General features: G+C 54.8%; 1 protein-coding gene across 1 annotated transcript in view; it reads right to left on the bottom strand.

The window, feature by feature from the left end:
* Window positions 1–12,437, bottom strand: part of SLC8A2 (solute carrier family 8 member A2) — a 42,671-nt gene that overhangs the window by 18,393 nt on the left and 11,841 nt on the right. Inside the window, exons 3-4 of the mRNA XM_039466884.2 lie at window positions 9,547–10,217; window positions 1,096–1,518 (exon numbers count right to left, since the gene is read on the bottom strand). Coding sequence (XP_039322818.1) covers window positions 1,096–1,518; window positions 9,547–10,217 — 1,094 coding nt within the window. The remainder of the gene's footprint in view (window positions 1–1,095; window positions 1,519–9,546; window positions 10,218–12,437) is intronic.

Genomic DNA, 12,437 nt, shown 5'->3' with positions numbered 1-12,437 from the left:
GGGCTAGCACTACAGGCGTGCGCCACCACTAATTTCAAAAAATTACTTTTAGAGTAGGAGTCCTGCTATGTTTCCCAGGCTGCTCTTGAACCCATGGCCTCAAATGATCCTCCTGCCTCGCCCTCCCAAAGCGCTGGAATTACGGGTGTGAACCACCAAGCCCATCCTGACCGTGTGTGTCTATGTGTGTGTGGTGCATATAAACAGCTTTGTCTGATCTGTAAACGTCTGTCTACATGTGTGTGTGTGCGTGTATCCAGTGAGCCCACCTCCCCAGACCCCATTTTCAGAAATCCCAGCCCTCAGGCTTCCCAGTGTCTCCCCAGGCCCCGCCTTGCCCTCCCAGGCCCCCAGATTCCCGCACCATCTTTTCCCAAAGCCTCACCCACATTCCCCTTGGTGCCCCGCTGCTTCCCCAGGTTCTTCCTCTCATCCAGAAGCCCCACCCCTTCCCTAGCTCCGCCTCCCCATGCCCCACCCATCTCGTTAGGCCCCGCCTTCTCCGCAGCCCACAACCATTTTCCCTTGTCTTGGTGCCCCGTGAACAAACCCAAACCCCACCCATCGCCCTGGACCCGCCCCTTCTTACAGCCACATACAGCGTCTCACCTCGACAAGCCTCTCCCCACGTCTTCCCTGGGCCCTCTTCTTCAGGACTCACTCCACCAGCTACCAATTAAGGCCCCACACCCGTCTCCCCAGGCCCCTATCCCATCTCTCCTCACCTTGCCCACCCTTCCTCCTTGAGACCCTCTTCGCCCGTCCGGCTGCCCCTCTGAGCCTCGCCTGTATTTCACAGCCACAATCCCATCAGGCCCCACCCACACTGTGGACACAGCTCACCCAGGCCTGGCCCCTCTCGAGGCTTAGCCCACTTTTGAGCACAATTAACCCAGGCCCCTCCCCTTCTGAGGGCCCACCAGACCCAGCCCCTTCGGAGCACTGTTTAGCTAAGCCCCGCCCACGACGTGGGCAAGGGTCACATGCCCCGCCCACTTTCCGGGCGCCGCTCACGCAGGCCCCGCCCTTCCAGAGGCCCCACCCTCGAGCCCTCTCAGGCCCCGCCTCTCTCCGGGCCGCCGCGGGCGCGCTCACATGGTCTCGTCGTCGCCGAACTCCAGCTCTCCGCACGCGTCCTCGTAGTGCACCCCGCCGCCGCGCGCCGTGCCGTCCACCGTGCGGTAGGGGAGGCGCACGGTGCCGCGCGCGCCCGAGCTGCGCACGACGCGCACGTCCACGGTGCCCATGCACTCGCTCACGTGCAGCAGGCGGTCCTGGAAGGAGAAGATGCCCGCGTGGTCGTCGTCCAGGATGGTGACGGTGGCCAGCAGGGGCGCCACCAGCCGCCCTTTGGGCCGCCCGCCGCCGTCGGGCTCGAACATGCCCTGCGCGTCGCCCACGCGCAGGTTCAGCAGCCGCACGAAGAAATGCTCGTCCTCCTCGAAGATGTCGTCGTCGATGATGCCGATGCGCAGCTCCTTCTGCGTCTCGCCGGGCTTGAACACCAGCGTGCCCTCGCTGCGGCAGGGTGGGGAGGGGGAAGAGCGGGGTGAGGGTCGGTCACCGGCGGTGTGTTGTAGGGGGTGGGGGGAGTCTGGACGTGCTTCCCGGAGGAGGGGCAGGCGCCACAGGAGAACTCCCAAGTATGAGGGTCGGCAGGCACTAAACAAGCACTGACGTGAATCAGGGTGGGCGTCCTGGAGGAAGGGCTGTAGAACGGGAACAAGACAGAGTGGGCCCCTCCCCGCCGCCGTGGAACTTGTGAGGAGAGAAGGCGGGCATTAAACAGATAAGGATAAGGCTGAGATGAGGGCAGGCTTCCTGGAGGAGGCATTAGTGGGCAGGCATACTCCAGGCCGAGGGAAGGGCACGTGCAAAGTCCCAGAGCAGAGAGGGAGCCTAGGGTGCTCTACACTCCTGCTTCTTCGCACCTTAGTGTGCATAGGAATCCCCTGGTGGCTCTTGTGAAAACGAAGATTCTGGTTCAGAATCTTCTGGGTTTCCTGGAATCGCCATTTCTTTTTCTTTTTCTGAGATGGAGTCTCACTCTGTCACCCAGGCTGGAGTGCAGTGGCGTGATCTCAGCTCACTGCAATCTCCACCTCCCGGGTTCAAGCAATTCTCCTGCCTCAGCCTCCCAAGTAGCTGGGATTACGGGCATGCACCACCACACCTGGCTAATGTTTTTGTATTTTTAGTAGAGGTGAGGTTTCACCATATTGGCCAGGCTGGTTTCGAACTCCTCACCTTGTGATCTGCCCCCCTTAGCCTCCCAAGGTGCTAGGATAACAGGCGTGAGCCACTGAGCTTGGCCTAGAATCAATTTTTTTTTTTTTTTTTTTTTTTTTTTTTTTTACACAGAGTTTTGCTCTTCTTGTCCAGGCTGGAGTGCAGTGGCACGATCTTGGTTCACCACAACCTCTGCCTCCCCAGTTCAATTGATTCTCCTGCCTCAGCCTCCCTCGTAGCTGGGATTATAGGCGTGAGCCATCACGCCCTGCTAATTTTGTATTTTTAGTAGAGATGGGGTTTCTCCATGTTGGTCAGGTTGGTCTCAAACTCGTGACCTCAGGTGATCTGCCCACCTCAGCCTCCCTAAGTGCTGGGATTACAGGTGTGAGCCACCACACCCAGCTATTATTGCACATCTAATGAGCTCCAGGGAATGTCCTGGTCACATTTTGAGTGGCAGGGATGTAGGACTCAGAAAGGAATCTGTCATTCCTCTGATAAAAACCCTTCCCAGATGCCCCCAAGAGAATGTTCATACGCCTTAACTTGGCATCATTCATTCATTCATTCAACAAACACTCCTAAGGGCACCTGTTCTGTGCCTTGTGCGGAGTGGTGCTGGGGACCCTGTTCTCACAGGGTTCACAGCCCCACGGGAGAGCCACATCACCAAGACAATTGCACATTTAATGATTTAATTATGGTTCATTCATTCAACAGATATTGAACGCTGTGTGCCAGGCATTGTTCTAAGTATTGGGGGAAAGGCAGCAAGAAGCCGCTCTGGGCTTCTGTTTTAGTGCAGAAGATTGAACAGTAAACAAACAGAATGTCAGGTGGTGATAGTGCTATTGAGACAAACAGTCAGGAGGGTAAGGAGTGAGGAGAGGGAGTTGTTGCTGTGGTCAAGAAAGCCTTTTGGAGGATGTTAACATTTGCTCAGAGACCTGAAGGAGGGGAGGGAGTGAGCCACGGGGAGAATGCCTAGAAACGTTTTTTTGTTTTGTTTTGTTGTTTTTGAGAGGGAGTCTCACTCCGTGGCCAGGCTGGAGTGCAGTGGCGCGATTTTTGCTCACTGCAAACGCCCCTCCCAGGTTCAAGGGATTCTCCCACCTCAGCCTCCCGAGTAGCTGGGACTACAGACGCCCACCACCATGCCCAGCTAATTTTGTGTACTTTTTGTAGAGATGGGGTTTCACCATGTTGACCAGGCTGGCCTCGAACTCCTGACCTCAAGTGATCCGCCTGTCTTGGCCTCCCAAAGTGCTGGGATTACAGGCGTGAGCCACCTCGCCTGGCCAAAAGAGTGTTTTTGGTAAAGGGAACAGGCAATATGAATGCTCTGACCTGGAGCTGGACAGCTGGACAGGATCTGACCTGGAGCAGGAACAGGTCACCTGCTCAAGAAACCGCAGGGAGACCAGCATGACGGCGGTGGAGGGAGCCAGGGCGAGAGGGTGGGAGATGGCGGCACAGAGCAAACGGGCAGATCTTGTACGGCCTGGGTGGGCCACGGTGAAGACTTCTGCATTCACCCTGAGTGAGGCGGGAGCCCCGGGGGGCTTCTGAGCGGAGGAGGGACATGAGCTGGCTTCGTGTTAAAAGAGGAACAGTGGTGTAAATCTCTGAAGGCTCCACAAGATACTCTGTAATGGGGGGAGCCGGGGAGGGAACAAGGCAGTGACATTAGGTGAGTCAGGGTGAAATTCTGAGGGTCACGGAGTAAGTGGGCTCTTCCTGGAAGGGCTGCAGACATCAGAATGACCAGGCGTCCCCAAACTATGGTCCACAGGCCGCATGCGGCCCCCTGAGGCCATTTATCCGGCCCCCCGCCGCACTTCAGGAAGGGGCACCTCTTTCATTGGTGGTCAGTGAGAGCAGCACAGTGTGTGGCGGCCCTCCAGCGGTCTGAGGGACAGTGAACTGGCCCCCTGTGTAACAAGTTTGGGGACGCCTGAGCATGACTGGGATGTTTAGGAATCTTGAAAATCTCTCCTTTCCCCTAAGCCCTTCCACCATCTCTGAACCCTGCTACGTGATCCATATGCATTCACTATCACTTTCACATTAAAGGGGTTCTCTGGCCGGGCGTCATGGCTCAAGCCTGTAATCCCAACACTTTGGGAGGCCGAGGCAGCTGATGACTTGAGCTCAGGAGTTCGAGACCAGCCTGGCCAATATGGTGAAACCCCGTTTCTACTAAGAACAGAAAAATTAGCAGGGTGTGGTGGTGCACGCCTGTAGTCCCAGCTACTCTGGAGGCTGAGGCAGGAGAATCATCTGAACCCGGGAGGCGGAAGTTGCAGTGAGCCAAGATGGCACCACTGCACTCCAGCCTGGGTGACAGAGCGAGACTCAACCTCAAAAGAAAAGCTGTGTGTGTGTGGGGGGGGGGGGGTTGGGATCCAGTTCTCCAGCTCTTTGGGAGGAAGGCAGGGACCCCAAGGTTGTGGCAAAGAGGTAGGGGATGTAGAACAGAGGTTCTGGCAAAGACCTGCAGTGGAGGGACAGGGGAGTCCCCCAGCTTAGGATTCGCTGTCCACGGGGGTGGGGCACCCAGTAGGGTGGGCTGACCTGCTCCAAGCCCAGGCTACCGTGCCAGCTGTGTGATCTCAGGCGGTCAGGTTCTGCTGTCCTCCGAGCCTTGGTTTTCTTTTCTGTGGAATGGGCTAAGAATAGTGTTTCCCTCCTGGTGCTGTGGTGAGGACTGAATTGATACAGGGCAGCACCCAGAGGCACAGCGAAAACAATGACAGTTAACTAGTGATCTTCACATATTCATATTAGAATCTTAGGGTCCGAGAGTTGCGGGATGGGAGACATTTACACATAAGGGATAAAGGCGTCAGTAGAATGTGGAGATTGTGGCACCATGTGTTTTTTTTTTTTTTTTTTGAGACAGGGTCTTGTTCTGTCGTCCAGGCTGCAGTGCAGTTGCACAATCCCAGCTCCCTGCAGCCTCGACCTCCCGGGCTCAAGCCATCCTCCTGCCTCAGCCTCTTGAGCAGCTGGGACTCCAGGCACATGCCACCACAACTGGCTAATTTTTATACTTTTAGTAGAGATGGGGTTTTGCCATGTTGCCCAGGCTGGTCTTGAACTCCTGGACTCAAGCAATCCACCGGCCTTGGGCTTCCTAAGGTATTGGGACTGCAGGGGTGATCCACCACATCCATCCTGCAGCATCATCTTTGCCAAACAATTAATCCAAAGATTTAGCACCATCTTTACCAAACGATTAAACTAGGCATCACAGTAATGGACGAGTGGACGTCCCGTTCCTCCTGATACAGTGCACCCAGGGGGACAGAGCATCACTTCCATGGGAGTCTTGCCAAAGTGTAGGACTCTAACCATGAGGAAGCAGGAGACAAGAACCCAGACAGAATCATTCTAGTAATTGGCTGATTATCCTCTAAAGCATCAGGTCACAAAAGTCACGGGAAGGCTGAGAAACGGATCCAGACACAGAAACGCAATGTGTGGTTCTGGATCAAGTGGGAAGAGAGGGAAGGAGTGAAAACACAGCCGCCAAGGACATTACAGGAATGACTGGAGAAATGCAAACACGGGGTGTGTATCACTCAGTGGATATTGAGTTAACAGTATCAATTCAGCGTTAGATTTCTTGAGTGAGACCATAGCATTGTGATTAGGCAGGAGAATGCCATTATTCTTAAAAGATGTATGCTCAGGCCGGGCAAGGTGGCTCACGCCTGTAATCCCTGCACTTTGGGAGGCTGAGCTGGGTGGGTCACCTGAGGTCAGGGGTTCGAGACCAGCCTGGCCAACATGATGAAACCCCATCTCTACTAAAAATTCAAAAAATTAGCTGGGCGTGGTGGCACGCACCTATAATGCCAGCTACTCAGGAGGCTGAGGCAGGAGAATCACTTGAACCCAGGAGGCAGAGGCTGTAGTCAGCTGAGATGGTGCCACTGCACTCCAGCCTGGGCAACAAGAGCAGAATTTTGTCTCAAAAAAAAAAAAAAAAAAGCATATCCAAGTATTTAGGCATGAAGGTCACGGTATTTGCAACTCACTGTCACAGAATGCCACAATTATTATTGTTGTTATTTATTTTATTATTATTTTGAGACAGAGTCTGGCTCTGTCACCCAGGCTGGAGTGCAATGGCACAGTCTTGGCTCACTGCAACCTCTGCCTCCTCGGCTCAAGCGATTCCCCGACCTCAGCACCCCCAACCCTCCGAGTAGCTGGGACTACAGGCACATGCCACCATGCCCAGCTAATTTTTGTGGTTTTTTTTTTTTTTTTTTTTTTGAGAAACAGTCTTGCTCTGTCTCCCAGGCTGCAGTGCGGTGGCGCGATCTTGGATTACAGACATGCGCCACCATGCCTGGCTAAATCTTGCATTTTTAGTGGAGACAGGGTTTTGCCATGTTGGCCAGGCTGGTCTCAAACTCCTGACCTCAGGTTTGAGTTGATCCACCTGCCTCAGCCTCCCAAAGTGTGGGATGACAGGCATAAACCACTGTGCCTAGCCCCCAATAATTAACATTATTAAATATTAAAGAGAGCTAATAAAGCGAACAGGATAAAATGTGAATAGTTGGTGAGTATGAATGAAGGTGATACCACAGTTCATCAAATTGTTTGTGCAGCCTTGCAGTAGGTGTGAAGTTTTTCAAAATAAAATAGAGGGTGTGGTGGCTGTAGTCCCAGCTACTTGGGAGGGTGAGGCAGGAGGATCACTTGAGCCGAGGACTTTGAGTCCAGTCAGAGCAGCATAGCAAGGCCCTATGTCTAAGAAAAAAAGAGTTTGGCTTAGCTGGGCCTGGTGGCACACACCTGGAATCCCAGCTACTCAGGAGGCTGAGGCAGGAGAATCGCCTGAACCCGGGAAGTGGAGGTTGCAATAAACCGAGATGGCACCTCTGCACTCCAGCCTGGGCAACAGAAAGAGACTCTGTGTCAAAAGAAAAAAAAGAGTTTGCACCAGGCACAGTGGCTCACGCCTGTAATCCCACCACTTTGGGATGCCAAGGCAGGTAGATCACCTGAGGTCAGGAGTTTGAGACCAGCCAGACCAATGCCATTAAACCCTATCTCTAGTAAAAATACAAAAAACTAGCTGGGTGTGATGGCGGGTGCCTGTAGTCCCAGCTACTCGGGAGGCTGAGGCAGGAGAATCGCTTGAACCTGGGAGGTGGAGGTTGTGGTGAGCCGAGATCACACCACGGCACTCCAGCCTGGGTGACAAGAGCAAAAGTCCGACTCCAAAAAAAAAAAAAGAAAAAAGAAGGAAACAAAAAGAGAGAGAGAAAAAAAGAAAGAGAGAAAGAAGAGGGGAGAGTGAACTGGCCCCAGGAAGAGAAGGGTTAAGGGATGAGGGATTGGCTGCTGGGTGGTGGCAGAACCAGGGATCTGGGAAGAGTCCAGCCTCAGCTGTACCCCAGGGAGAAGATTAAAGGGGAAGTGCCAGGCTACTGAGCATGTAGAACCTCTGAAAAGCTCAGCCACTGGCACTCTTTCTCCCTGTCTCCTGATTTATTTTTCTTCACAGCTCCTACCCCTACCTGGCATTTTAATGAAATCGGTGTTTACTTCCTAATGGCCTGTCTTTCCCAGAAGAATGTGAGCTCCATTTGGGCAGGGACTTTATGAGTTCTGTTCAGTGACAGATCTGGTTTTTTATCTGTTTCTTGCACATAGTAGACACACGATAATTGTCATTATGGGAAAGGGGAGACTTACACAAGAATTAACAACGCATACTGTTCAAAGCATTAAGTAGGCTGCTGAAAATCATTTAAAAGAACATACCATAGAGCTATAAGTCTTAAAAGAGTGTGGCATCAACAGAAGAACTACAAATAGGTGAAGAATTTTGTGGGTCACAGGAGGACAAAGATCTTATCTATCTTAGTTATTGTTCTAGGTTAATCCTTTAAAGGCAACTGGCACACAGTAGGTGCTCAGGAGGAACTGTTGAATGAGAGAATATCACAGATCTGCAAGGAGAAGAGTAAGGACAGGGACTAGGATTGTGAGATATGGTAGAGGGTGATGGGTGGGTTGCTTTATGGGGGAACCAAAGGCCTTTAGCTGTTGTCTCTCTCCTCCTGTCCTATTTTATTTTCCTCCATAGGACTTACTGCCACTTCAAGTTTTTATGTTTTGTAGTTTACATCCTCTTTGCAGTTTGAGGGAAGGGACCTCGGCTGTCTTGTTCCCCATGGTATACCCACTGGCACATAGTACGTGCTCAGTAAGTATTTTTACTTCAGTAATGGTGGGAGAAGGCTTGTTCCACCAGGTAGCAATACACATAATGGAGCTCTAATAATTAAAACAGTGTGGCATCAGCACAAAACCACAGACAAAGAATGCAGGGGGAGTGGTGTGGAGACTGAGAGTTTGTCTCATTCATCATATGCACTGAGTGCCTGGGGGGCAGCACCTGGCACATAGTAGGTGCCCACTACACATTAATGTTCTATGCACATGAAGAGACATCTGTTTTACCAAACAATAAAACAGAACATAGCCAGGAGACGGCTCACACTTGTAATCCCAGCACTCTGGGAGGCTGTGACAGGTGACTTGAGGCCTGGAGTTTGAGACCAGCCTGGCCAACACGGCAAAACTCCGTCTCTACTGAAAGTGCAAAAATCAGCTGGGCATGGTGGCACATGGCTATAATCCCAGTAACTCAAGGGACTGAGGCATCAGAATCGCTTGAACCCAGAAGGCAGAGGTTGCCATGAGCTGAGATCGGGCCACTCACTCCAGCCTGGGCAACACGGTGAGACTCTGTTTCCAACAAACAAACGCAGAAAACCCAGAGGTAGACAATGAAGGCGGGAGGGGTAGCCTTCCGGTAGCCATGCGCGCTGCCCGGCCCAGTGGTGTGTGGCCCAGGTCTAGAACGGGGACTGGCACAGAACAAGCTCTCAGGAATGAATGAATGAGTGATGAATGAATGAGCAAATGAATCTGTGAATGAAAGAATGAATAAATGAGCGAATGAATGAGAGAGTCAGTGAGTGAGTGAGAGAATGAATGAATCCTGCAGGAGGCAGTCGGGAGGCCCTGAGCCTGGAGGCCGCCGCACATGGGGACTAACGGCGGCCCCGCCCCTCCCCGCCCCGCCGCGGCCCAGCCCGACCCCCTGCCGCCCTGCCCGCCCCCCCAAGCCGCCCTGACCCCCAGCGGCCTTGCCCCCGTGTGGCCCAGCACCGCGCCCCCCCGCCCTGCTCCCGCCCCGCCCCGGCTCCCCTCCCCCGCGCCGCCCTGGCCTCCCGCCGCCCTGCTCCCCCCCCCGTTTCCCCCCTCCCCACCAGCTCCCACCTGTACTCGTAGTCGGAGCCCGCCTTGGCCGAGCCGTCCTCCGTGCGGTAGTCCACGTAGAAGGTGCTGTTGCCCTCGCCGCCCTGGCACGTGACGGACAGCAGCACCGAGCCGCAGTTCTCCAGGCAGTGGTACAGGCTGGGCTCGAAGAAGATGCGGCTGGCGCCATCGTCCTCGTCCTCGCCCGCGCCCTCGGCCGGGGCCGCCCTGCGCGACGCGTCGGCCGCGTGTCTGCGGAGCACGTTGCCCGCGCCGGTCATGAGCCGCGTGGCCTGGATGCGGTAGAAGGCGCGGCTCTTCTGCTGGTGCAGCAGCGCGTAGTAGTTGGCGATGCCCACCAGCTGCTCCAGGTCCTTGTCCGGGTGCTTCTGCTTCAGGTCCTTGAGGATCTGGATGACCTCGCGGCGGCTGGCGTCCAGCTCGCGCGCCTCGGCGGGGCCCGCGCCCGGCCCGCCCAGCTCGCCCCCCGGGGCCTCGGCGGCGCCCACGAACGTGCCGTCCAGCTCGATGCTCTTCGGGGGGTCGCCCTCGGCGCCGATGATGATGCCGCTGCGCGGGTCGGTGCGGTAGCGCTTGTACACGTACTTGTAGAAGAGCAGCCGCTTGTCGGCCATCCAGGCGAACACCACGCACACCGGGAAGAAGACCAGGGTCAGCAGCGCCTCCCACACCTGCGGGCGGCGGGCGTCAGGCGGGCGGGCGGCCTCCCGCGCGGTCCCCAGGCCCTCCCCGGGCCCCAGCCCGTCTCCCCACCTGCCGTCTCTGCTCATCTCTGCCTCTCTCCGTGTCTCTCGTTCTCTCCCCATGGCTGTCTCCCTCTCCTTCCCCATCTCTCTCCGGGTCCTTCTATCTCCGACCCTTTTTGTCTCTGTTCATCTCTGCCTCTCCCGTCTCTCTCTCCCTCTCCTTCCCCATGTCTCTCCGTCTCCTTCTCTCTCTGCGCCTCCCTTTTCGTCTGTGTCTCTGTTTGGCTCTTGCCTCTTCCCATGTCTGGACATTTCTCCTTGTCCTTCTTGATACCTTTTTATTTTTTAATCGGGTGACATATACCTTTTGGTAGCTATCCATCCCGTCCCTTGTGAGTGTCTCTTTCTCTCTCAGTATCTGCGCTTCTCCAGGGGTACTTTGTCCCTCTCCGAGTCTCCGTTTCTCTCTCCTTTCCCCGTCCTTCTCTTATTTTCGATCTCCCTCTTGTCTCTGTTCACCTCTGCCTCTCTCCGTCTCTCTCTCCATCTCTCTCTCCACCTCTCTCCCCTCATCTCTCTCTCTCATTTCTCCCACCCCTTTCCAGCTCACTCTGTCTCCCACCCTCCCTCTCTGTGTCCGCTCACCTCGGCCTCTCCCCATCTCTCCCCACCCCCTTTTCTCTCTCTTGCTCCCGTTCCTCTCCATCTCTTTCTCGGCTCCTCACATAGGCTCTGTTTCCCTCTCCTCTCTGTTCACCTCTGCCTCTCCCCCCCCCCCCCCCCCCCCCGCTCCCTCGCTTTCCTCCCATCTCTTTTGACCTCTGTCTGTCCTCCTGTTTTGTCTCTGGCCTCTCCCCATCCCCCTACATCTCTCCCTGTCTCTCTCCATCTCGTTCTCTCTCTCTTCCCTGTTGGTCTCTCTCTCCGTTGCTGTGTCTGCCGCTGTCTCTTTCTCTCCTTGCCTCTGGCTCAGTGGTTTTCTTAGCCTTTCGTCCTTTCTCTCTTCCTGGCTCCCTCTTTTCCTGTTGCCTCAGTCTCCTCTTCACGTCCTTCTTCCAGTAGATATCCATCTCCCTCCCTTGTGAATTTCTTTATCAATATCTGTGTTTCTCCAGAGCTACTTTTCCCTGTCTCCCTCCCTCTCTATCGCTCTCCCTATCTGTGTATGTGTGTGCGCATGTGGGTGTCTGCATGTGTGTGCACGTATGTGCATGTGGTACATGTGTGCGCGTGCGTGCACATCTGCATGTATGTGTGCATGTGTCCATGTGCATGTGTCTGCATGTGTGCACATATGTGCATGTGGTACACGTGTGTGCACGTACATCTGCATGTGTGTGCGTGTGTGGGCGTGCATGTGTGCATGTATGTGTGCACACCTGTGTGTGCGCGCATGCATGTGTTCTTTCTCTCCTGGTCTCCTCATTCATCCATCTATCCACTTTTTACACACTGAGAACCATGCCTGGCTGCCCAGGTGCCAGGAACCCAGACATCCTCAGCCACTGCCAAGCAACAGACACATCCCCACACTGTGGTTCCAGCTGCTGTCAAGGGACAGAGCCTGTGTCTCTTCTGGCCTCTCTCTCCCTCCATCTCTTTTCTGCCTGTTGCACTTCTCCACAGTCACCTGGGGGTGCCTCCACTTCTCCATCCGAGGCCTGCTTTCCATTGACCCAAACGCCCTCAGTTCCCCACCCACACCCCCCTCCAGTGCCTCCTTAGCCTCCGCCTGGCCCTCAGGGACAGGGCTCTGCCTCAGACAGAGAAGCACATGCATCTGCCTCATAAAACCAGTTCCCATGCGCTGCCAGGGCAGCTCTGAGCTGCGAGCCTATTTGTAACAGGATGGCTGTCTCATCTCTTGGTCTATAAAATGGGGACATTTCCAAGACTGAATGAGCATCCCCGGTGCACAGCATTCTCAGTTTCTGACGCATGGAAAAGACTCAAGCTGTGAAACTGACATTGCCCAGCTGAGCGCAACAGCCCATGCCCGTAGTCCCAGCACTTCGAGAAGCTGAGGCGGGTGGGTCACCTGAGGCCAGGAGTTCGAGACCAGCCTGGCCAGCATAGTGAAACCCCCCCTCTACTAAAAATAAAAATTAGCCAGGTGTGGTGGTATGTGTCTGCAATCCCAGGTAGCCAGGAGGCTGAAGCAGAACTGCTTGAACCTAGGAGTTGGAGGTTGCAGTGAGCTGAGAT

This window comes from Saimiri boliviensis, chromosome 14 (assembly GCF_048565385.1).
Source record: "Saimiri boliviensis isolate mSaiBol1 chromosome 14, mSaiBol1.pri, whole genome shotgun sequence".
Lineage (NCBI taxonomy): Eukaryota > Metazoa > Chordata > Mammalia > Primates > Cebidae > Saimiri > Saimiri boliviensis.
The sequence above is the reverse complement of the archived record's forward strand: the minus strand, read 5'-3'. Positions and strand labels throughout refer to the sequence as shown.